General features: G+C 37.6%; 1 protein-coding gene across 2 annotated transcripts in view; it reads left to right on the top strand.

Annotated features, from left to right (window-relative positions):
- Positions 1-24,960, top strand: part of LOC308337763 (gamma-taxilin-like) — a 41,250-nt gene that overhangs the window by 1,974 nt on the left and 14,316 nt on the right. For both annotated transcript variants that reach the window (XM_080795960.1, XM_080795959.1), the window contains 3 exons: positions 9,062-9,365; positions 12,057-12,148; positions 24,629-24,799. In XM_080795960.1, coding sequence (XP_080652086.1) covers positions 9,077-9,365; positions 12,057-12,148; positions 24,629-24,799 — 552 coding nt within the window. In that variant the 5' untranslated portion in view covers positions 9,062-9,076. The remainder of the gene's footprint in view (positions 1-9,061; positions 9,366-12,056; positions 12,149-24,628; positions 24,800-24,960) is intronic.

The following is a 24,960-nucleotide window of genomic DNA, read 5'->3' on the forward strand; positions in this document are numbered from 1 at the left end:
TGTTATCTTTCCTCATTTAACAACATGGGATTGAAATAACATGATAAAGCATTAGTTTTTCAGTTTTTATTTTAAAATTGAATATCTGCTATCTGTATATATCACTTTTACATAGGTACTTTATAATTCTTTAATTTTTAAGTTTTCTCAGTGACTTGAAAAAATACTTAACACTAGGTTAAGTGTTTACTCTGTTCTTTCTAAGGGACCTAAAATAATGGATAATTATTATTGTTTTTAACATGGAGGAAATTAAAACAAGTGACTCTTGTTCCTCTTTACCCAAGAAGATGGATTTTATTGGGTTCTTATTTTAGAAATACCTATTTTTCTTTTCACTTTGTTTGTTATTGCTTATATCCTTTGGGATTCTCTTAGATGTATGTAAATTTGTAATTGTTAATTTTTCTGGATTGATGTTTCAGTCAATATATAACACATTTGTCTCTTATAACAGTTTTTTGCCAGAACATCTTTTTGTCTAGTTTTAGATCGCTACTCTACTTTTCCTTTTTTTTTTAATGGAATATCTTGTTCCATCTTTTAATAGTCCTACAGTTTAATAGTCCTACAGTTCTTGTATCTGAGGTGAGTCTCTCCTAGAAGGCATGTAGTTGGATTATTCATTTTCTTTTTTTTAATACTTTATTTCAGAGAGAGCAAAAGAGAGCATGAGTGGGAGTCCAGAGGTGAAGGACAGATGGAGAAAGAGAAGCAGACTCCTTGCTGAGTAGGGGAGGTCAGTGCAGGGCTCAATCCCAGGATCCCTGGAATCATGACCAAAGCCAAGGTAGATGCTTAATCTACTGAACCACCAAGGCACCCTGAATTATTCATTTTAAAATCCAAGTGTCATGCTTGCTTAATTTAATTAGTTAATTAATTTAAAGCTCTTATTTATTTGTCAGAGAGAGAGAGAGAGAGCACGCACAAGCAGGGGGAGGAGCAGAGGCAGAGGGAGAAGCAGGCTTCCCACTGAGCAAAGATCCCTATGCTGAACTCTGATTCCAGAACCCTGGGATCATTACCTGGGCCTAAGTAACTGACCGAGCCACTCAGGCATCCTGTATATTTTGCTTTATTAATTGCAAAGTTTACTCCATTTACATTAAAAATGATTACTAACAGAGACAAATTCACTTGTGTTAATTTGTTTTTATAGGTCTTTTTTCCCTCTGTTGCTGCCTTCTTTTGTGTTTGTGTTTTTTTGTAGTGTTGCATTTTAATTCTCATTTCTTTTTTCTGTATATTGTTTAGTTTTCTTATTTTCTAGGGATTCTAATTGATAGCTTCAGTTTATAAGAAATGAATCTGAATTAACATCAATTTATTTTGAGTGGTATACGGAAAGTCTGCTTCTATATAGTTCTGCCCTCTTCCTTTCTTTCATTACAGTGTCTAGAGTATATCTTTTAGATTGGGATAGTTGTATTAATATTTGTAATTTGTGTTTTAATCATGGATGGAAAAAAATATAAAAGCCAAAATGTAATAATATTGGCTTTCTTATATAGCTGCCTTTGCTATTGTTTATTTCTTTGTATGGCTTTGAATTGATAAGTGATATCTTTTCACTTTTGTCTCAGGATCTCCGTTTTCATTTTTTGTAGTGGGGCATTGCTCTTTTGCTTTAAATTTATTTTACTTATTTTTTTATTGAACTGTGGTTGACATACTATATTATATTGTTTTGAGGTGTTCAACATAGTTCAACATTTTAATACGTTATGAAATGATCAACACGCTTAACCTGGTTACCATTTGTCACCATCTTGACCTTTTGGTTATCTGGAGATGTTTTAATGCCCTTTTTTATTTTGAAGGCTAGATTTTGAGTTTATCATACCTAAAGTTTGTTTAGTTCATTGAATGTGTAGATTAATAGTTTTCATCAAATGTGAGAAATCTTGGGGCCATTATTTCTTCAAAACAAAAAAAGGTTTTTTTGGTGGGGGGGCTCTTTCTCTTTCACTTCCCCTTTAACTCTCATTCTGTGTATGCTGGTTTGCTTCATGGTATGTTACAAGGCTCTTAAACACTACTGATTGTGTTTATTCTTCTTTCTGTTTCTCAGACTATTTCAGTTGACCTGACTTCTGGTTTGCTGATTCTGCTGCCTGCTGAACTCTGCTATTGAACCTCTCTCTTTAATGGATTTTCCTTTCATTATTGTACTTTTCACTCTGGAATTTCTATTTGGTTCTTTAAAAATCTCTCTTTACTGATGCTGTTATTTTGTTCATATATCATATTCCTGATTTAGCACTTTGTGTAAGTTTTATTTTTTTAGTTTAACTTTTTGAGCATAGTTACAAAGCTTTGTTCAAAGTATATGTAATGCCACGGTTTCCTCAAGGACCTTTTCTGTTCATTTATCTTATTATTCCTGTGATTTGCCCATCATTCCATTTTTCTTTGCATTATTTGTAATTTTTCTGTTGACACGTAAATGTTGTGAATATTATGTTATTGTCAAACAAAAACAAATTGTGATTTGATAAGATACCTTATTCAAAGACCTTACTGCAATAGAACATACTGATTTTAGAAATCTGAAAGTATTTCAGAAGCAGAGAATGATTTTTCTTTGATTGGAAGGGATAAGCAGGGTTAGTAGAAACTTTTCAAGGGGAAACTGAGCAAGGAAAGAATGAGCAGACAGCATGATGAGAAATGTGTCACAGCTCTTCCATGGGATGACCTAACTAAGGGGGCGTAATCTGTATTTTCGTGCTTACTCAGGAGTAAGTCCAAATTCAGGGGCATGAGGAAGGAGAGAAGCTTGTCTAAAGTTTGGCCAAGAGAAGTCAATGAGTAAGAAATGTGCTGCAGTGAACATTGAACTCTGGAAGCCAGATTCTTCCCCTAAACTTCAGCGTTCCTTGTTGCTGCTTATGAGGGGTTGTAGTTGTTTAGTAACTTTTTATGCTTTGGATGGTAAGAACTGTTTTGTAAAAATATTAAATGCTTTGTATGGCTTTAGCTAGATGTCAGCCAATGATTTGAAACAGATTTCTTTGAAAACGGGGAACAACTAAAAACAAACCCAGTCTTTGCAAATGAGTTCTGTTTGGGGAACTCCTTAATACTTACCCAGGACATTTAAAACTAGCCTTAGCTTGTACTACCACCTTGAAAATAGCAAGATGTAAAAGTGTAGGATCTTTGAAGTCTTTTCTGAGCGTGTATCTTTCCCTTTCATATGTCTGGTCTTCTAGATTCCCTGGTATACTTGGAGGCTTTTCAAAGCTCTATTCCATGTATCTTCTTTTTCAAAGTTCTCATTTCCATGCTGTTTGCCTTACGTCGTCTTTTTAGCCCAGAATAGGGGTTGCAGCTGTTACTTCAAATTTTATACTAGGAGGCTATACTAGTCTGAGAGAGTTCTAAGGCTGGGAAAACAAAGGCTCCTTGGGAGTTGCCTTGTAGGTCAAAATCCATCATCAGAGAGCTTAGGAACAAGGTTTCTGTTACCCACTCTGCCAACCACCAAGTCACACCAGGAAGGCTAGCTACCTCCAAGCTGTGGTTAGGGTCTGTTAGGCAGATAATTAGAAAGCTTCAGTGTCCCTTTACTAAAATGTAGTAGCAGTAGCTTCTTTTCATTTAGCCTTTCTGTGGTGATTGTAAGTTTTGATTATATTTCAGAGTTTCAGAAAATTAAATTTGGATTTTTATGGGAGCTCAATCATTGCTTAGTATAGGAATGGGTTTTTAGAAGCCTTGCTTCATTGTTTTTAGTCATGTATTTCTCTCTAGTGTAACCTTAATTTTGTAAAGTAGTGGTATCTGGATAATACCATCCAGATAACAAACAAAACAAAACAAAAAACACAGCAAAACTTTCTTAGGTGACATAGCTCCTAATTATGTTGCAGATGGTTTAAGCTAGAGCAATGAAGATACAAGGGAAGATGCTTTATTTCACCTCCTATTTGAATTATCCTGGCTTAATAACACCAATCACTTCACAAATGGAGATCTTATTTATAAGTTATAGTTGATCAAAAAGGAAGTGGTTGGAACTCCTCTCCCTGTTTTCCTACCCAGTTCCAGGGCATGTTCCCTAAAGTTGGGTTTGCCTGATAATATGTAAGGTATGGATCCTTCTTAGACCATGTTTTTATTTCTACTGTCTTACCTGTATCCTTATTTACACCCAAGGGCAACAGTTCTCTAATTTTTTGGCCTAAGAAGTAACTTAACTATTACTTAATTTTACTTTTAAAATAACTTAAAAAGCATTGATGGCTCCCATATAGAATCTTAAGCCCTATCAGAACTTTTTCTAATGAGCTCTTTTAAAATCCAATGCTCTGTTTTATGCTTTTGATTCATCCTGTCCCTTTGGACCGTTTTGTACTGCATTGTCTTGTGGAAAATATTGAATCACTGAGTTGTATAGCTCTTTCACATGTTGTTCTACAATATTAGACTATCATAGTTGTTGATACCATGATCAGTCTCATCAATAAAGTCTTTATGTACCTGGAGTCTGCCAGTCATGGTGGCTGAATGAAATTTTCCAAAATTCTAATTTTCATTTGAATTTTCCCATTGGAACAGATACTGTCTATTGTTTATTTTTGTGAGCTTGTTTAATTCATTTTCTACAAAATGCCTGGCAAATACCCAAATTTGAAAAATCACAGTAACTAGAAACTATGTAGGGTGAGATAAATTATTTCACTTACAAACTAATTTTTTTGCCATAGTTTATGAATACTGGGAGAAGTCTTGAGACAAAAGACAGTTTTTTACAATAACACGTAACCAAGAGTTTTCACGTTCTCACCTATTTCCTGAGCATCAGTTCCTTCAGGGTGATGTAAAGAGAACCAGATGATGTTTGGATTTCATAAGAGGAATCCTAAGCTTAGGGAACCTGACTTTTATAATGTGGCAGAATGGTGGCTGCTCGAAGATGCCCATGTCTTAAGCAGGGACCTGTATATTATCTTATTGGCCAAAGGGACTTGGTGTAGATGTGTTTACATAGATGAGGATTTTGAGGGATTATCAGGATGGGCCCAGTGAAATTGCAAGCATCGTTATAACAGAGGGAGAATGACAAGAGTCAGAGTGAGAGGGAGGGCGTTGTGTATAAGACTTGGTTTCCTGTTACTGGCTTTGAAGATGGGAAGAAGGGCCAGGAGCTAGCCTCCATTAAAGGCAAGGAAATGGATTCTCTCATAGACTCTTGATGTAAAATAATAAATAAGCCACTTGGCAATTTATTATAGCAGCAATTGGAAACATGCCAATAGACAAATATATCTGCAGCTTTAGAGGTAGACATCATTGCTGTTTTTTCACCCAAGACTGTTTGTTGTATAGAGATACTTGTAAAGATAGCTTGAAACAAAGACAGCAGTGTCTCTGTCCACAGGAGAAGCAGAAACACTGTCATGGGTTCTAGTGCATTTTCCCTTGGGTACACAACTCCATTGGCCACACTATTCAATCTGATGAGTATCGGCTAGGACCAAATTTTTTCAATTGGATACTATCAGCAGGACTCCAAGCATCAGAAAGAGCCCAAGTGGCAGGATTAATTTCAGTCCTACCCTGAAATCCAGATGTAACAGGCTGAACAAGTCTTATAATCAATCAATCCATCATCAGATCTACCGCAGAAAGCTAGATGACTTTCTTCCATGAGGCTCAGTGTTGACCTTTCCACTGGGTAGAGTGTGGCTCATGAATGGTTTGCAAGTACTGGTTGTTTCCTTAAAGAATTGATCATTTTTATGACCACCCCTAAGGTTTAGAAGACACAGTTTTTTGAAGGTTGCAAGTTAATGCACAACTTCTGTGAAAGAAGAGGCACATCTTGTACCTCTGTAAAGAAAGTGTTTATGATTTTGGGGCTTCCAAAGTAGTACTTAAATCATGTGTTCACAAGTACGCACAATTTTAGAGTGCTTTACAGCCTAGCTCCCTAGAGAAACTTGTAAATCTTATAATTTAAGTAATTGGATTTGTCTTTTTTGAAAGACCTGCCTGAGACCACTCTGTCCAATTTGCCGTATCAGTTATGTTAGCTGTATTCCATTTGTTGGAATGGAATAACCTGGAACTCTGGTTGGAACCCTGGAATAACTTGGTGATGACTGGAGGAATGACAGCAGGAAAGACATTCAGTCACTTATCAACACAAGTGTTTTATTTGGGGGATGCAGGAGCTGGGGCATCTATTGCTGCTTCCCTTTAAAAGGTAGTAAACTTATCATCTGAGCTGTCTGGTTGGAAGTTACTTTCATCGGTGTGTCAGATCCAAGGAGATTGTAACAGTTTGAGAAGGCCACACCAGAGTATATTTTTAATGAGGAGGTCTCCAGGAGCAGTTTTGAAAGACACAGGATAGTTAATTACTTTCCCTCCTCAGTGCTCCTCAGTCTAACCTGTTACTCAGTGCCTTGATTTTGTAACTGCCACAAAGTGGGTGTTTCTAGTAGATTCAGCTTCACGTTTTGTCCAGTCATCCCCTACTTGTAGAATTCCTTTTGTCCAGAAGGGTTAGGTACTTGAGGGATGGGGAAAGTTTTACAAACTGCAGAGATCCATTTTGACTTCTTTGACCTGTGTGGGCGATCATCTTAGGGACATCCCATGGGCTGTAGACAACTGGTTATTTTCCTTGCGATATAGGACCATGTCAGTCCCACAGAAGTATCCAGGTAGCTGAGCCAAAGTTTGAATCCTCTAGGCCCCATTTTGTAGCTGAAGAATATACCACGTGGATTGATTTGGTTTTGGTGTTGGGGGAATGAAAAAAACATCAGCTTATGAAAGGCCGGGATTCTTTGAATTTCATTTAATGGTGTTCGCATTGCCATGATCAGTGCAGTGACTATAATTCAGCTAGCAATGGTGATGATCTGAGTGGTGCAGGCTTGATCAATGGCTTCATTTTATGAATGCCTTGGGCATTTGTATGAATATCCCAGATGATTTATTTAGTAGGTGTGATTGATTTTCATCTACCACTGTGTTCATCTGCCACTCTGTAGTTTTCTAAGCTGAAGACCAAATAGTGAGGCTGTAGTAAGGCTTTTCAGGGAATATAGGTCAAAGCAATGAGAATTACCTTGAATTCTCTCCACCAACAGAATGGACATATCCATTCTTGGTCCTTCATAATTTGTAATAAAACAGCCACCATAGCCAACTGCACACTGTTCAGTTTCATTCTAACTGAATCCCCTAGTAAATGGGGACCACACGTTTGGAGAGCCTCTGTGAATCCCACGGGTCAGTGTCTTTGCTTTAGGCAATGAATCTCCAAAATAATGCCCTCCACTTCTTTGTGTATTACTGAGATGAGACTTTGCTGGCTAAATTCTTGACACTACCATTTAAATTTAAGAAATAAAGTTTGTTGGGCCTTTCCCACATGGCAAGTCTGATACACTGAGCTCACCCACCCCAAAAGAAGAATATTAGGCCAGAGACTCAGGAGAATTTCATTCACTAGGTGTTCACTGTTTGCAAGAGCCTTGAGGTAAGATAATTGGTGCTTTTCAAAAAGGATATGCCTGGTGTGTGAGGGAGGCTGCTCTTTGCTTGCCTTATCATAGAGACTTGTAACATAAAGGAGTCTTTACAGTTTGTGGACCCCCAAAGTACTTGTTTGTGGGTTTCCTAAATGAGAGAATCCCTACTGGCAGCACTTCATACACTTCATATACTTCATTACACTTCATAACTAATATATGTGTATGTATTTGTATAGTAATTTGTACTATACATTCAGATTTGGGGGCAGCACTAACAGTACGTTGAATAAGGCCAAAACAGGTTGGTCTGACTTCCTAGGTCTACTGTGATGTGTGCCCCAGATGCCATTAGTGAAACAGAATCAGGTGGGGCAGTGACTTAGCTATTGTTAAGCAGAGACCTAAAAATTTGACTCTGTCTATTCCTCACAGTATGTGAGCATACTAGGATGCATGTGTGTGGACTTTGGTTCCCTTTGGGAATGGGGGATCCTTGGTCTCAACCCTAACCATCTTTCTCCTTAAAGTGGCTAAAGTCAGGGTGCACAGGAAGAAATTAGAGGAAATGAAGAAGGAGAGAGTAGGTCCACATTATACATAAGAAGAAACATATGCAAGAAGTATTTCTTCTTGCTTCTGAGCAGCATAACCAGGGTCTTTATAACTTTGCTTTCAAATGTTAGCCTTCACTGTTTAAAGGCCGGACTGAGGGCCAGGAAGAGATAAAAGATAAGTTTAATGTGAGAGCTTCTAAAAGCATATTATCATCTCTTTTTCCAGTTTCTCTCCTTAGTTTTTCTCTCTGTTGCTTGCCTTTTTCCTGATTTTGTCCCTTACCCCAGGCTGCTGAAGTCAGTATTTGTGCCTACAATGTTTTTATCCAGAGCTTCCTGGGAAGCTACCCAGACTTGGAACAGTTCTTCCAAGAGTAAGACAAAGGCATACTCATATACAGGTTTCTCAGGTTCTGCCAGAAAGGTTGAATGATCCTTTAAATAATGTCCATATTGTTCTCTCTGGCACTAAGAGTATGGGCTCCCATCTTTATGGCCACTAGAGAGTGAGGAACAGTAGGTGGGAAGTTTAAAATCCCATGGTGCTTTCCTACTGCAAAACAGCTGCTTTTCTATCACTAAAGTCTTCCATTCAGGTTGAAGTTTTAAATTTAAAAACTTTAGAAATTTTTTTCCTTTTTAGAAAATTTGAGAAAAAGTTGTTTCTGCAAAAGTTGTTTCTGATGGATTCTGGCAGCGTATTACTTATTGGAAGAACAGTGCCTTGGAGCTTCCTATTCTACCATTATGGTAGTTCTTTTTAACTCTTTGCCTCCTTTCATTTAAAATTGCACTATTATTTTGTAAACAACTATGAAAGGATGAAAAACTGCCGATGATGATGATGTGCCTATTGATTGTACCACATAGAAAAAGTAAAAAGTACATTTAGACATCAGCAATGTAGGATGGAAAACTGTATTTTTATGTACTGTATAATTTCCTTCCCTTGATTACATTTGATTTAGCCTCCCTCCCATGATCTTTTTTTCTCCTCATTCTTTCTAGCGTGTGATTGGCATAATGGAAGAATCTAGAATTTGCAGGCTAGGAGTGAAAGCAGATGTATTTTGTAACTCTCAATCAAATGATATTCCTCAATACCAAGACTCAAATTGTGCTGGCACAAGTAATAAGAATTCCTTGCAAGAGGATGAAGGCAGTAACTTTATAACAAAGAACAGGAGTTTGGTGAACCCAGTGCACTGCACGCAAGAATCAAGAATGGATCCCCCTGGACCAGATGCTGGCAAGGATCCTTCTGATAGTCAAGAAGATTCGGATTGCAACAGGAACAAAGAAAAAACCTTAGGTAATATTCTTTGCTCAGTGGTTGGACATTTTTATGTGCTGCTTATTTTACTGAGCTTTTCTGTGGCACAGATAACTATAGAACTTGTCCAGTTGTCAGGTAGTTGTGGTTTTGGTTAAAAAAAAAAAACCTCTGTTATGTTTGAACAGGTCAGTGAGTTGTATGTAGGAGGGAAAAGTGGCAAGAGAGGGACCTTAGTTACTGGGTCCAAGTTATTTCTGCCTAAATAATCAAGAATTGTTTTTATGTTTTTTGTTTCTGTTTTTGTTTTCTTTTTGTGAAAAAATCTGTAGCCATATGGCAGAAGCACTATTGTTTTGCCTGTTGTTTGGTTCTTTAAAGTAATCGACCAATTACTATGAAGATTGTTTTTGCTCAGTTTATTTAAAGAATATTTACCAAAATTTGGCATGATATGTTAACCCTGGATTAGAAAGCAGGCCAATAAGCCTGAATTTCAGGGTGTGTTTTCTCCCTTCTGGTATGTTAGTTTGACAGTTTAGGGGTAAGAATGTGGTATGTTAAATTTCATAAATAAAATTTAAAACCCTAACTTTGCCTTAGGAGTTGCTTCTCATTTTAAAATATGATTGTTAGAACTAGCATTTACCTTGTTTGAATTGAGTGATTTCTGTACCTGACACTAACTTGGAGTTTTTTAAATCTCTTTTCTGCCATCCTTTATGACTTTAAAATTTATAGGAATGTGAGTAGTATTTAAAATTCCTTGAAACAAGATAGGTATCTTTTATATTGGCAGCCCCAATGATATATGTAAAATACAGCTTTAGGTTTTTTAAAACAGTTTAATAGTTGTAAATGGTTAAATAGTTGTAAATGGTTATAGTTTAAAATCTTCATAAAATTACAGTTTACATATAGTATTATTTCATTCCCTTTTTATTTGTCCTAATTCAATAAGAAACAATTTCAGAATGAAAATTTTGTGTGCAAGTTATTTTATTTAAATTCAGTTAAATAATACATAGTGTATTATTAGTTTCAGAGGTAGAGTTCAGTGATTCATCAGTCATATGTAACACCCAGTGCTCCTTCCATCACAAGCACTCATTACTGCCCTTCATCCAATTGCCCCATTCTGCCTCCCCCTGCCTTGCCCTCCAGTAACCCTCAGTTTGTTTCCTAGAGATAAGCATCTCTCATGGTCAGGCTCCATCTCTTTTTGTCTTATTTGTCCTTCCCTTCCCCTTTGATCCTCTATTTTGTTATTTAAATTCTGCATATGAATAAAATCACATGACAATTCTCTTTCTCTGATTGACTTATTTCACTTAGTATAATACCCTCCAGTTCCATCCATGTCCTTGGAAATGGTAAGATTTCATTCTTTTTGATGGCAGAGTAATATTCCACTATACACACACACACACACACACACACACACACACACACCCACATCATCTTTACCCATTCATCTGTTGATGGACATCTGGGCTCTTTCCATAGTTGGGCTATTGTAGACATTCCTGCTATAAACATTGGGGTACAGGTGCCCCTTTGGATCACTGTGTTTGTATTCTTTGGGTAAATAATTAGTAGTTCAATTGCTAGCTCATAGGGTAGCTCTATTTTTAATTTCTTCAGAAATCTCCACACTCTTTTCTAAAGTGGCGGCACCACTCTGCATTCCCACCAACAGTGTAAGAGGGTTCTTTCTCTGTATCCTCACCAACATCTGTTGTTTCCTGGATTGTTCATTTGAGCTATGCTGACCAAGGAGGTGGTATCTCATTGTTTTGATTTGCCCGGTGATGTCGAGCATTTTCGCCCGTGTCTGTTGTCCATTTGTAAGTCTTTGGGAAATGCTTGTCTGCATCTTCTGCCCATTTCTTGACTGGTTGATTGTTTTTTGGGTGTTGAATTTGATGAGTTTTTTATAGATGTTAGATACCAGTCTTTTATCTGAAATGTCTTTTGCAAATACCGTCTCCCATTCCATGAGTTGCCTCTTAGTTTTGTTGAGTGTTTTCCTCACATGCAGAAGCTTTTTATATTAAGTCCCAAAAGTCATTTTTACTTTTGTTTCCCTTGCCTTTGGAGCATGTCTAGCAAGAAGTTGCTGTGGATGAGGTCACACAGGTGGCTGCCTGTGTTTTCCTCTAGGATTTTGATGGATTCCTGTCTCACATTGAGGTCTTTCATCCCTTTTGAGTTTATTGTTTTGTATGGTGTAAAACTCTAAACACCCAGAATATGCTTGGTAAATCACCAGAAAACAATCATAGCTCAAATTGGTCATTGGAAAAGTTGTTAGTCACAGTGGATTATGTGCATTTTAGATAGGCAGAATGTGCTAGATGAGCAGTCTTAAACTTCTCTCAATATTTGTATTTGGCCAGTGGAAAGGTTTTGAAAACATTCCTATACTTTGTAAAATGTTTTACCTTGGAATCAGCAGTTAAGTAAGAGTTTTTAAACTTTCAAGAAGTGGTGTGCTTACTGCCCAAGTGCCAAATAGTAAATTGCTAATAATGTTAGTAAACTGAAGAAATTTGATGGGGGCAGGGGAATTCCTCCTAATAGTTTCCCTGATTTATTGGTGAACGTGTGTCTGACGTACACCCTTACATCGTAATATGGATGTTTGAACATAAAATTTATGTAGAATTTACAGATTGGATTAATTTTCTCCTTCTGGTACTTTTTTTTTTTTCTTTTATTGGCCATCAGGAAAAGAAGTGTTATTATTGATGCACGCCTTAAACACTCTTTCAACTCCAGAGGAGAAGCTGGCAGCTCTCTGTAAGAAATACGCTGATCTTGTGAGTATTAAGGGTGCAAAACTTATGTAAAATATAGCAAAATGTGTGTGTGTTTGGTAAATTTTTTTTTAATTAAATTTTTTATTTATTTTCAGCGTAACAGTATTCATTGTTTTTTCACCACTCCCAGTGCTCCATGCAATCTGTGCCCTCCCCAATACCCACCACCTGGTTCCCCCACCCTCCCATCCCCCGCCCCTTCAAAGCCCTCAGGTTGTTTTCAGAGTCCATAGTCTCTCATGGTTCACCTCCCCTTCCAATTTCCCTCAACTCCCTTCTCCTCTCCATCTACCCTTGTCCTCTATATTATTTGTTATGCTCCACAAATAAGGGAAACCATATGATACTTGACTCTTTCTGTTTGACTTATTTAATTCAGCGTAATCTCTTCCAGTCCTGTCCATGTTGCTACAAAAGTTGGGTATTCGTCCTTTCTGATGGAGGCATAATACTCCATAGTGTATATGGACCACATCTTCCTTATCCATTCATCCTTTGAGGGGCATCTTGGTTCTTTCCACAGTTTGGCGACCATGGCCATGGCTGCTATAAACATTGGGGTACAGATGGCCCTTCTTTTCACTACATCTGTATCTTTGCTTGGTAAATTTTTAAAATAGAATTTTGGTATGGCTTTAAAAGTAAAGTTGTATTTTAGTACAAAATTGAAGGGAAGAGTCTAATTTTTGAGGCTTAGGTTGATTGTATGGGCCCATTTAATGGTATGACATATACAACATTTTATTGCTTTCTGAGTTCTAGAATAGATTTTGTAAAACTCAGTTTCAGCATTTGTTTTTAAAGATTTTATTTATTTATTTGAGAGAGAGAGAGCAAGCGAGTATGGGGGTGAGGAGGGAAGTAAGGGAGAGGGAGCCTGCAGAGAGGCTGGATCCCAGGACCCTGGGATCATGACTTGAGCTGAAGGCAGATACTTACCTGACTGAGCTACCCAGGAGCCCTAGTTTTAACATTTCTAAGTTTGCATTTCCATTGTATGTTTACATGCCTGACACTGTGAGGGAATAATTTCATATGTAAATTGAGGGATTTTAGACATGAAAGCAGATTAAATTTGAAAGCTTTAAGGAATTTGACTGATGTTGTGAATTACATGAAGTAGTCTAGTAGTTTCTTAGGAAAATATTTGCTTAGCACCCCCTATATGGCAGGCATCGTATTTTTTCCCCCATCTTCCAAAGAAATTGACTCATAGAAAAGAATTTGTTCTGAGAATGGCCTATGTTATTTCAAGTAACATTAATCCTTTTTTGGGGTATGTGGAAGCACTCTTAAACATGGAAACCCTGCCATAATTTTAAAAGTGAAGAATAGGAAAGTCATAAGATCTTTTGAAGAATAGTGGGATTTTTTTTTTAGAATTATTGGTTCTAATGTAAATGCCGAAATTCTTGTGTTTTGTGAAATATTTATGTAAATTATTTTTAGTGAATTTTATGCATTCACACGTGTTATTAAAGCAATACCCTATATCATGCTCTATATCATAGATACTTCATAGTATCAAAACATATTATGGTTTGTGAATAATGGACTCTTTTTTTTTTAAGATTTTATTTATTTATTTGACAGAGATCACAAGTAGGCAGAGAGGCAGACAGAGAGAGAGAGAGTGGGGGAAGCAGGCTCCCTGCTGAGCAGAGAGCCCGATGCAGGGCTCGATCCCAGGACCCTGGGATCATGACCTGAGCCAAAGGCAGAGGCTTAACACACTGAGCCACCCTGGCGCCACAATAATGGACTTTTATGTATAGAACTGAAACAATTACAGTTACTATTCCTTCAGGTCTGTAATGATACACTCACATGATGAAAATCAAATAAGAAGTGGTTAAAAAAAGAAAAAGAAAGATGGAGAAAGGAGTGAAATTCACGTAGAAAAGTGACAGAATGATGAAAGGTTGGGTAGTTAGCCTAGTGTTAATATCAGCAGACAGCATGAAAGGATCAGGCAGGAAAGAGCAAATTGACTAGCATAGTGGGCTAGGGCAATCCTCAAACTCATACAAATCACCAGAGAATTTTGATTGTAGATTCTGATTCAGTAGATGTAAAATTCACTTTATAGTGGATCTGAGGCAGGGGTGGAGGGCATGGCTTAAGTACCATATTCTATCAAGTTCCTAGGTAATGACCAAAGGGGTTGGCCCAGGGACTAGACTTAGAGAAACCAAAATCAAGTGGGCTTTTGCTTAGGAGGAGGACATAAGTAAAAATTACAGCATTTGTTTTAGCAAGTGACACATTAGAGACTTTTGCTAGTGAGTAACCTCTCTTTCATCCCATTCAGATCAGTAGTTCTTATGAGTAATAAAACAGGCATATTTTGTTTTGAAAAAAAAAAAAAGTTCTAATACTTTGTTTCTTGAAAAACTAATTTCCTAAGGAAGTAGAGTAGTAGACTTAGGATACGTAACAGTGAGACCACTTTGAAAGTATAATGTCACTATCAAAAAAGCTAAGGGCCACGTCACAGTGGACAGGAGAGACTAAGACACAAATCCTGTCCCCGACATGGCTGTCAACAATCTTGAGAAAACTCACAAATCCAGACCTTCTCTGTGATGAACAAAGGGTTCGTAGTTCATATCACACATCCCAGTTTTTAAAATCTGCCACTGAGAGACAGACCCCCACAATAATCTGGCTTTGAATACTGGTAAGATTTCTATTGGCAAGACTCAAAGGGCAGTGTAAACTGAGATACTGCTATGTAAGGGCTTGTGCCTACATTCACTTGACCTAAGGCCCAACACAGAAGCCGCTGTTTGAAAAGCACCTGGACTTAATGTGAAAGATGCTCGTTTGATTATTTTAGTCTGGACCTGAGGGACAGGGCATGTTGGAATGCTCTTCAGGGACTGCGGTGATTGTGGGTACCATTTTTGTATCCTTCTCCTATCCTTAAAGCCCATGAGTGCCTTTTTTTCACTTAACTCGACTTTTTGTTTCCCCTTTAGTGGATGCCATCTTTGCACTCTCCATGTGTGCTGCTACAATCAGTGGGAACCATTCCTTTATTTCTTTTTCCTTGGTGGGTAGCATCTTTGACCTCTCCCTCTGCCATGTTCCACAATTCCCAGGGGGAAGCTTTTACACGAGTCTGGTGACCCAGTTTTTGTTGTTGCCTCCCAGGGGACAACTCTTTGCTATCTGGATCTTCAGGCTGAGGAGATTGATCTGCTGGATCCCACAGGGCTGTAATAAGCAGAGACAATTCTTCACTGACTACCATCCCCAGGGCAGACTAAAACATATCTTCAGTCTTGCTGAGAAACTTTATCATCACAGCTGCAGTCTGAGGGTCAGTCTTCTAATTGACACGCCTATGTAGGCAGACTGTAAACATTTCTAAAGAACTTGAAAGATGTGTCTTGTTTTTGAGATCTCCCTCTCCCACTCCAGAGCACCAGTCTCGCTCAGAGAGGAGCTCTTACATGTGTCTGTTGCCTACAGGATATCTCTTGAATGCCTTGTCCAGTGGCCAGAGTGTCTTGTATTCCTGGATCCCATAGGGCTGTAACAATCAGAGAGACAGTCCTTGGCTAGAACTGAAACACAGCAGCAAGTCTTGCAAAAAATGTCCATTTGCTTGTCCTGAAACATTGGCTCAAGGGGCAGGCTTCAGGTTTCTAGTGCCCTATGTAGTTTCTCTCTTAGAAGAGAGACCAGCGCTTCCCTATGACCCTGCAATTGCACTACTGGGGATTTATCCCAAAAATACAGATGTAGTGAAATGAAGGACCATCTGGACCCCAATGTTTATAGCAGCAATGGCCACGGTCGCCAAACTCTGGAAAGAACCAAGATGCCCTTCAACGGACAAAGGGATAAGGAAGATGTGTTTCATATACACGATGGAGTATTATGCCTCCATCAGAAAGAACGAATACCCAACTTTTGTAGCAACATGGACAGGACTGGAAGAGATTATGCTGAGGGAAATAAGTCAAGCAGAGAGAGCCAATTATCATATGGTTTCACTTATTTGTGGAGCATAACAAATAACATGGAGGACATGGGGAGATGGAGAGGAGAAGGGAGTTGAGGGAAATTGGAAGGGGAGGTGAACCATGAGAGACTATGGACTCTGACAAACAATCTGAGGGTTTTGTAGGGGAGGGGGGTGGGAGGGTGGGGGAACCAGGTGGGAGGGCACGGATTGCATGGAGCACTGGGTGTGGTGCGAAAACAATGAATACTGTTACACTGAAAAGAAATTTAAAAAAAAAAGAGAGAGAGAGACCAGAGTATGCCATCATTGTTCTCTTCTACTGCCTCACTGAGCTCACAGTGTCTCTCAGAAAGGAGCTTGTTCGCTCATCTGGAGTCTTGATTTTTATGACTTTCATCACCCAGGAGCACCTCCAGATCTCCTGTTCTGGCAGGCAGCCTGCCCTATGCTTCTGGTCCTACAGAACTCCATATATTTGCATATTTTAAGATGTGTTATTGGGGCCTGGCTTCCAGTCAGCACAAACCTTAGTGATCTCTGAGATCTGTGTACTTTGGGACACTGGCAGGTCTTGGTACACTGAACAACTATGAGTTTATGAAGGGACAGGCAGGCCATTGGACAATCAGGAAGGTCTGACAGACAACCAAGATGTAGGGCATTGCTGAATTCTGCTGTTCATGCTACATAAAACATTCCTTCAAGACTGGGAGGGGTATTGGGTGCCTGGGTGGCTCAGGGGGTTAAAGCCTCTGCCTTCGGCTCAGGTCATGATCTCAGTCAGGGTCCTGGGATCAAGCCCCGCTTCGGGCTCTCTGCTCACTGGGAAGCCTGCTTCCCCCCTCTCTATCTCTGCCTGCCTCTCTGCCTGCTTGTGATCTCTGTCTCTGTCAAATAAATAAAATCTTTAAAAAAAAAAAAAAGACTGGGAGGGGTGGCCACTTCATCTACTGCATAGACTATGACAGAGAGTCAAGAAAAATGAAACAGAGGAATATGTTCCAAAGGAAAGGGCAAGATAAGAAACCATAATGAAACAGAATAAGCAGTTTATCTGATAAAGAGTTCAAAGTGATGATTGTCAGGAAGATGCCCACTGAACCTGGAAAACGAATGGTTGAAAACAGTGAGAACCTTAACAAAGAGATAGAAAATACAGAGTCAAAGAGAAAAAGAATACAATAACTGAACTGAAAAATACACTACAGGGGTTTAGCAGCAGACTAGGTGAGATAGAAGAGTCAGTGAACTCTGCAGCAAGAATAGTGATCTCACACAATCAGAGCAGCAAAAAGAAAAATAAGAAAAAAAAATTTTAAAAAGGTGAAGATAGCTGAGGGGACTTAGGGGACACCATGAAGGGGATTAACATTTGTGTTATAAGGCTCTGAGTTGGAGAACAAAGAAGGAGGAAGAAAATTTATTTAGAAAAGAATAGGTGAAAACTTCCTAAGCTGGAAAAGGAAACAGACCTTGAGATCCAGGAAGCACAGTTCCAAAGAAGATGCACCCAAAGACATCCACATGAAGTCACGTTGTACTTAAAATGTTAAAAGCTAAAGACTGGGATTATTAAAAGCATCAAGAGAAAACAAACAAAAAAACAAAAAACCTTATACACATAGGTACCCTATCAGACCATCAGCAGATTTTTTAGAAGAAACTTTGCAAGCCAGAAGGGAGTAACACGATATATTATTCAGAGTTCTGAAAGGAAAACAAACAAAAACAAAACTGCTAACTAACCAAGAACACCTACCTGGCTAAAGATGTTATTCAGAATTGAAGGAAAGGTAAAGAATCTTCCAGATAGGCAAAAGCTTAAAGGAGTTTATCATGACTAAACTAGCTTTATGTGAAACGTTAAAGGGACTTCTTCAAGCTGAAAAGAAAGTGGGAAGTTCACAGATGTGTGGAGGTTAAATGTGCTAAAGTGTTGATCAATAAAGGAATTAAATTTAATTAATTGAAGGACATTTTTTTAAAATGTTGAGACAAATGATGACGGGAATACATCATACCTATCAGTTGCAAGAGCAGTTCTCAGAGGGAGGTTCATAGCAATTTGTGCCTTCCTCAGAAAACGTGAAATCTCAAACAACCTAAATTTACATTTCAGCGTACTAGAAAAAGACCAAAGCCCCAAGTTAATAGTAGGAAGGAATACATAAACATAATAATAAAGATCAGAGTTGAAACAAATGAAAAAGACCAAAAAGCAGTAGAAAAGATCAGTGAAACTAAGCTGGTTCTTTGCAAAGATTAACAAAACTGACAAATTTTCGGCTACACCTAGCAAGAAAAAAATAGAGAGGGCTCCAATAAATAAAATAACCAATAGAGGAGACTTTGCAAGTGATAGCACAAAAATACAGTTAACTAAAGCTGCAGATCCTGGTTGTCTGTGAGAAACCAATTCCTAGGCCCTGAACTTCAAGCCATACTACTGGAATAATCTTGCCTCCTGGCCGTAAGTGAAAGCCATAGTGCCTAGGACTAGGGAAATTAGGTCTTGAGAGATGGATAATGTCTTTCCTTCTTCCTTCTGACCCCCACCAAACAACATGGTTTTCTTTGATTCTTACTCTGTACCAAATGAAATGCAAACTCCAGAATTTATAGCCGTATCTAAAATCAGTACCTCAACTTACATTGCTGAAAGCTGTTTTTCCTCTGAGGAAATTACTCCCTTTCAGTCTTCTCTCAGTGCCCAAATATCTTGAGGCGAGGAGGTGCACCCTTCTCATTTCTTTCTGTTCCTCTGTCTTTTTAAAACCTGTGTTTCTAAAGGTTTGAGACAAATGTAGTGGTCATGCTATTTTTTCTCTTGTTGTTGTCATGAGCAACTGGTCATCCAACTTTTTCACTCACTGAAGACTTGTACTGACCCACAGTTGTCCACAGAACCCTGATTCCTGTTCTCAGTCTTGGTGGTTCCTTATTGTAGATGGCCCATATGAAACTCCAGCCCTGGCCTTGTGTTTCTGTGTTTTGTTTTGTTTTTTAATTCATTGTGGTAAAATATACATATCATTAAATGTACCGTATTAACCACTGTTAAGTAGTGCATTTCAGTGCTATTAAATACATTTATGTTGTTGTGAACCATCACCACTATCCACATCTAGAAACAAACCAAGCCTCTATGCTTACTAAACAGTAACTCCTCCTTCTCTCCCTCAGCCTCTAGTAACCACAATTCTACTTCCATCTCTGTGATTTTTGACTACTCTGGGTTCCTCATTTAAGTGGTAGTGTGCATGCAAAAATACTTTTGCACCTGTTTTATATCATGTAGCATATCTCAGTTTATGTAGCATGTATCAGAACTTCATTCCTTTGTAGCACAGTAATGCATTGCATGTATACAAAATGTGCATAACACATTTTGCTCATGTATTCATCCTTTGGACATTTTTTTATATCTTTTGGCTGTTTTGAATGATGCCTCTATGAATATGGGTGTACAAATAATCTGTTCATATACCTACTTTCTGATATATCATGTGCATACTCAGAAGTTGAATTTATGGATTATATAGTAATTCTGTGTATACCGCAGTGGCTGTAGGCAACTAGCAGTGCTCAGTGATTTCCGTTTCTCCACATCTTTGCCAATATTTGTTGTTTTCTGTTTCTGTTGAAAGCCTTTCTAATAGGTGTGAAATGGTATCTCACTGCAGTTTCATATGCATTTCTGTAATGATTAGTAATATTGTGTATCTTTTATGTGCCTACTGGCAATATGTATGTCTTCTTCAGAGAAATGTCTGTGTAAGTCTTCTGCCCATTTTATAACTGTGTTATTTTGTTCTTATGTTCTTAAGTTTAATTTATGTTTATAACCTATGAATATTAATCTCTTGTGATATGGAATTTAAACCTGACCTTTTTTTCTGTTCTCTGTGTTGCCTTTTCGCTTCCTTGATAGTGCCTCTGATGTACGACAGTTTTTAATTTTGATGGAGTCAAGTTGTTTTTGTTTGTTTGTTGTTTGTTTGTTTGTTTGTTTTTTCTTTTCTTGCCTATGTCTTTGGTATCAGGTCCAGGAATCACTGTCAGACGTGGTGTCATGAACTTTTACCCCAAGTTTTCTGTAAAGAGTTTTACAGTTTTATGTCTCAAGTATGTCTTTGATCCATTATTTTTTCTTTGTAGGAGACATTTGGGATACAGTATTTTGTTTTTGTTTTTAAAGTTTTCTTTTTGGGGGGGTACAGTTGTTACATTAGTTTCAGATGTACAACATGGTGATTAGATAAGTTTAAACACTATGCTGTGCTCACTACAAGTATAGCCACCATCTGTCCCTTTATATCCCTATTACAATATCATGGACTGTACCTTTTTTTCTTGAAACTTACTTATTCCATAATTGGAAGCCTGTTACTCCCACTCCCCTTCACCCATTTTGCCCATCCTCACACCCCTTTGGCAACTATCATTTTGTTTTCTGTGCTAAGGTCTAGTTCTGCTTTTTGTTTGTTTATTCATTCCTTTTTCTTAGTTTTTTTCTCCTTAGATTCCACTTATGAGTGGAATCATGGGTATTTGTCTTTCTCAGTCTACTCATTTCAGTTAGCATTGCACCCTTTAGGTCCAGTTGTGTTGGTGCTGATGACATGATCTCATCCTTTTCTACAGCTTCATAATATTCCATTGTGCATTATACCATGTTTTTCTAACCTGCTTCTCTTAGGTTGCTTCTTAGTCCTGGCTGATGTAAGTAATGCTGCAGTAAACTTTGAGACACATAATTTTCAGAATTTATGTTTCATTTTCTTTGGGTAAATACCCAGTCATTGAATTACCAGTTCATGTGGGAATTCTGTTTTTAATTTTCTGAGAAACTTCCATCCTAATCACCGTAGTGGTTCTGTGTCTCTTGTAGGATTATTCTTTTTTTGTGCAAAATGCCATTAGAATTTGGATAGAGATTGCATCAATTGGTAGATTGCCTTGGGTAGTATGAAGATCTTAAAATATTAATTCTTCAAGCCCATGAGCATGGAATTGCTTTACATTTATTTGTATCTTACTCATTTTTTTTCATCAATGTCTTATAGTTTTCAATATAGGTCTTTCATCTTGGTCAAATTTATTTTGAGGTATTTTATTATTTGTGTAATTGTAAAAGGGATTATTCTCCTTATTTCTCTTTCTGATATTCCCATTGTTGCTATATAGAAAAAAAACACAGTTGATTTCTGCATATTAATTTTATAATCTTTAACTTTACTGAGTCTTATATCCATACTAACAATTTCTTGGTTGAGTTGTAGGGGTTTTCTGGATATATATAATACCATGTCATTTCCAGTTACTTTTTTCCTTTCCAATTTGGATTATTTTATTAATATTTTTTTCTTGTTAAATTGCTTGGCTAGGATTTCTTTTCTTTCTTTTTAAGATTTTATTTATTTATTTGACAGAGTGAGAGAGCATGACCAGGGAAATAACAGAGGTAGATGGAGAAGTAGGCTCCCTTTCCGACAGAGGGCTTGATCCCAGGATCCCTGGATCGTGACCTGAGAGAGGGAAGGCAGGCTCTTAACCGATTTCTGATACTGTGTTGAATTAAAGTGGACATCTTTGTCTTTTTCCTGATCTTAGATCAGGGAAGCACTGATTTTTTTTTTTTAATTTTATTTATTCATTTAGAGGGACAAGGAGAATGAGAGAGTATCAGCAGGGAGAGGAGCAGAGGGAGATGGAGAGAAAGGAACTCCAGTATACTCCATGTTGTGTGCAGGGCCCATCACCGGGTTCCATCTCAGGACCCTGAGATCATTCCCAAGCCAAAATCAAGAGTTGGATGCTTTTACTGAGCTACACAGGCGCCCCCTCAGCTTTTCCCCATGGACTGTGATGTTAAATGTGGGCTTATTACATATGGCTTTATTGTGATGAGGTGTGTTTCCTCGAAAGCCACTTTATCAGAGGTTTTTTTTTTTATCATAAATGGATATTGATTTTTCTGCATGTACTATGATGATCCTGTGATTTTTATCCTTTATTTTTTGTTGTTGTTGTAGTGTATCATATTGCTTGATTTGTGAATATGGAACCATCCTTATATCCCTGAAAAATCCCACTTGATAATGGTGTCTGATCATTTTATTGTATTGTTGAATTTGATTTGCTAATATATTGCTGAAGACTTTTGCATCTGTGCTGCTATAATTTACTTTCCTATCATGTCCTTGTCTGGTTTTTGCTGGCAGGGTAATGTTGGCCTCATGAAAATGAGATCAGAAGTGTTCCCTCCTCTTCAATTTTTCTTGGAAGAGACTGAGGGGTGGTGTTAATTCTTTAAGCTTGGTAGAATTCACTAGTAAAGCCCTTGGTTCCTAAACCTTAGTTTGCAGGGAAGTTGTTGATTACTGAGTTAATCTCCTTACTTGCAATTTGAGTGTTTGTATTTTCTGTATTTTCTTAATTCTGCTCATAGGTTATCTGTTTCCAGGAATTCATCCATTTCTTCTAGGTCATCCAATTTGTTGCTCTGCAGTTGTGTGTAATAGGTTCTTATGATCTTTTATATTTTTGTGGTATTTGTTGTTATGTCTACTCCCTCATTTCTGATTTTGAGTCCTACTGTTTTCTTAACTGTAGCTAAAGGTTTGTCAATTTTTTTATTACTTTTTTCAATCAGCTCTTAGTCACTGATGTTTTCTATTGCCTTTTTAGTCTGTAGTCTTTTTATTTCACCCTGACCTGTGCTGTTTCCTTCCTTCTATTAATTTGGGGCTTTATTTCTTCCCTTTTTTGCAGTTCCTTGAGGTATAAAGTTAGGTGGTTCATTTGGGCTCTGTGTTTTGATGTGGGCATTTATTACTAAGAACTTCGCTGTTAGAAATGTTTTTGCTGCATCCCATTTTGGTATGTTGTTTATCCACTTGAATTTGTCAGAAGATTTTTTTTATTTCTTTTGATTTCTTCATTGAGCCATTGGTTTTTCAGTATGCGATGTTTAATCTCCACAGATTTGTGAATTTCCCTCTTTTTTTCCCCCTTGTTACTGATTTCTTGTTTCATACCATATTGTTTGAAAATGATCCTTGATATGATTTCAGTCTTCTCTTTGTATGGAGCCTATCATAAGACCTATCCTGGAGAATGTTGCATGTGCACTTGAGAAGAAGGTGCATTCTGCTTTTCGGTGGGATGTCTCTCCTAGTATCTGTCTGTTATAACCTTTTTGTTTGTTTGTTTGTTCTTTTTTTTTTTTTTTTAATTGTGTTACGTTATTCTAACCTTTTTAAATCCACAGATTGATAATCTGTTTGGATGATCTTTTTGTCTCAATGGAGTTTGCTCTAAAGTCCATTTTGTTTGAAATAAGTATAGTTATCCCAGTTTTTCTTGGTTTCCATTTTCATGTACTATATTTTCTATCTCATTTCCACTCCTATGCATTCTGATTGTTGAAGTGACACTCTTGTAGGCAGCGAATAACTAGTTATGTCTTGTTTTTTTTGAATCCATTCAGCCACTTTGTTTTTTGATTAGCGAATTTAGTCCAGTTACATTTAAAGTAATTGTTTTCGCTGTACTTACTGCTGTTTTGTTAATTGTATACTGTCTGTTAATGAATTACCAGTTTAAATGTGCTGTACTTACAGACAATAGTATGACTCAAAAGCAAAATTACTCTTTTCCAGCAGGAATTTCAGTGAAATCAAAAGCATTTTTAGTAGCTGTAAACATATTGCCTCCAGGAGTGTTTGTTTGCTTAAGATTTATTTGAGGAAGTTATTTATTTATTTATTTGAGAAATATTTATTTGAGAAAGTGGTTTTCTAAAGGGTACATTTCTCTGCCTTTATTATGCTTTAAGGGTAGTAAAATACATGGTGACTGACATAGTAATAATTTTTAAAAAGTGAGTATAATATTTGAGAGAGAGTAAGTGCGCACACATGAATGAGTTACCTGAGCATGTGGGGGGAGGGGCAGAGGGAGAGAGAATCTCAAGCAGACTCCCTGCTGAGCACTGAGCAGGACAAGGCCGGATCCCATGACCCATGAGATTAGACCTGAGCCTAAACCCAGTCGGAGGCTTAACTGACTGAGCCACGCAGGTGCCCCATCTCTAGGAGTGTCCAATAAATCAACATTTGTCAACATTTTTTTTCTTCATGAAGGTGTCATTGAAATGTCAGCAAGACTCACATAATTTGCTCTAAGTCTAGAATTGTCTTCCTCTCACTCACAAAGAGCTGCTTATTTTTTCAATAAAGTAGTTTTTGTATGTTCTTGTAGAAAAGCAGAACCACATGACGTGCATTCAAAAGAAGTTTTCCTAAAAGATGTTTTTCTTTTAATTAAAAAAATGGACATTGAGGTTGATTTTCTTCATTCCCTAAATTATTTCCATACGTTTTTGTGTCTCAACTGATTAAGAGAGTACTGGAAAGAGTCCTTGGTCGTACTTCCAGTTCTGTCAACTGTAAGTCAGGGATTCTTACTTTGTAAATGTATAAAGTTCTTGTTAATTTTAGCTGGAGGAGAGCAGGAATGTTCAGAAACAAATGAAGATTCTGCAGAAGAAACAAGCCCAGATTGTGAAAGAGAAAGTTCATTTGCAGAGTGAACACAGCAAGGCTGTCTTGGCAAGGAGCAAACTAGAGTCTCTTTGCAGGGAACTTCAGCGTCACAATAGAACATTAAAGGTTAGTTTCGTTCATTTTTTTGTTTTTCAGTAGATTGTTAGGGTGATTTTATAATCCCTGTGTATATTTTTGAAGTAAATTTTTGCTTTACTTGCTGTAGTGGAGCGTGGTTTTAATAATGGTTGCTTGTTCTGTAATCCTAGGTACAACTGGTCTGATAG

The sequence above is a fragment of the Martes martes genome, assembly GCF_963455335.1.
Source record: "Martes martes genome assembly, chromosome: Y".
Lineage (NCBI taxonomy): Eukaryota > Metazoa > Chordata > Mammalia > Carnivora > Mustelidae > Martes > Martes martes.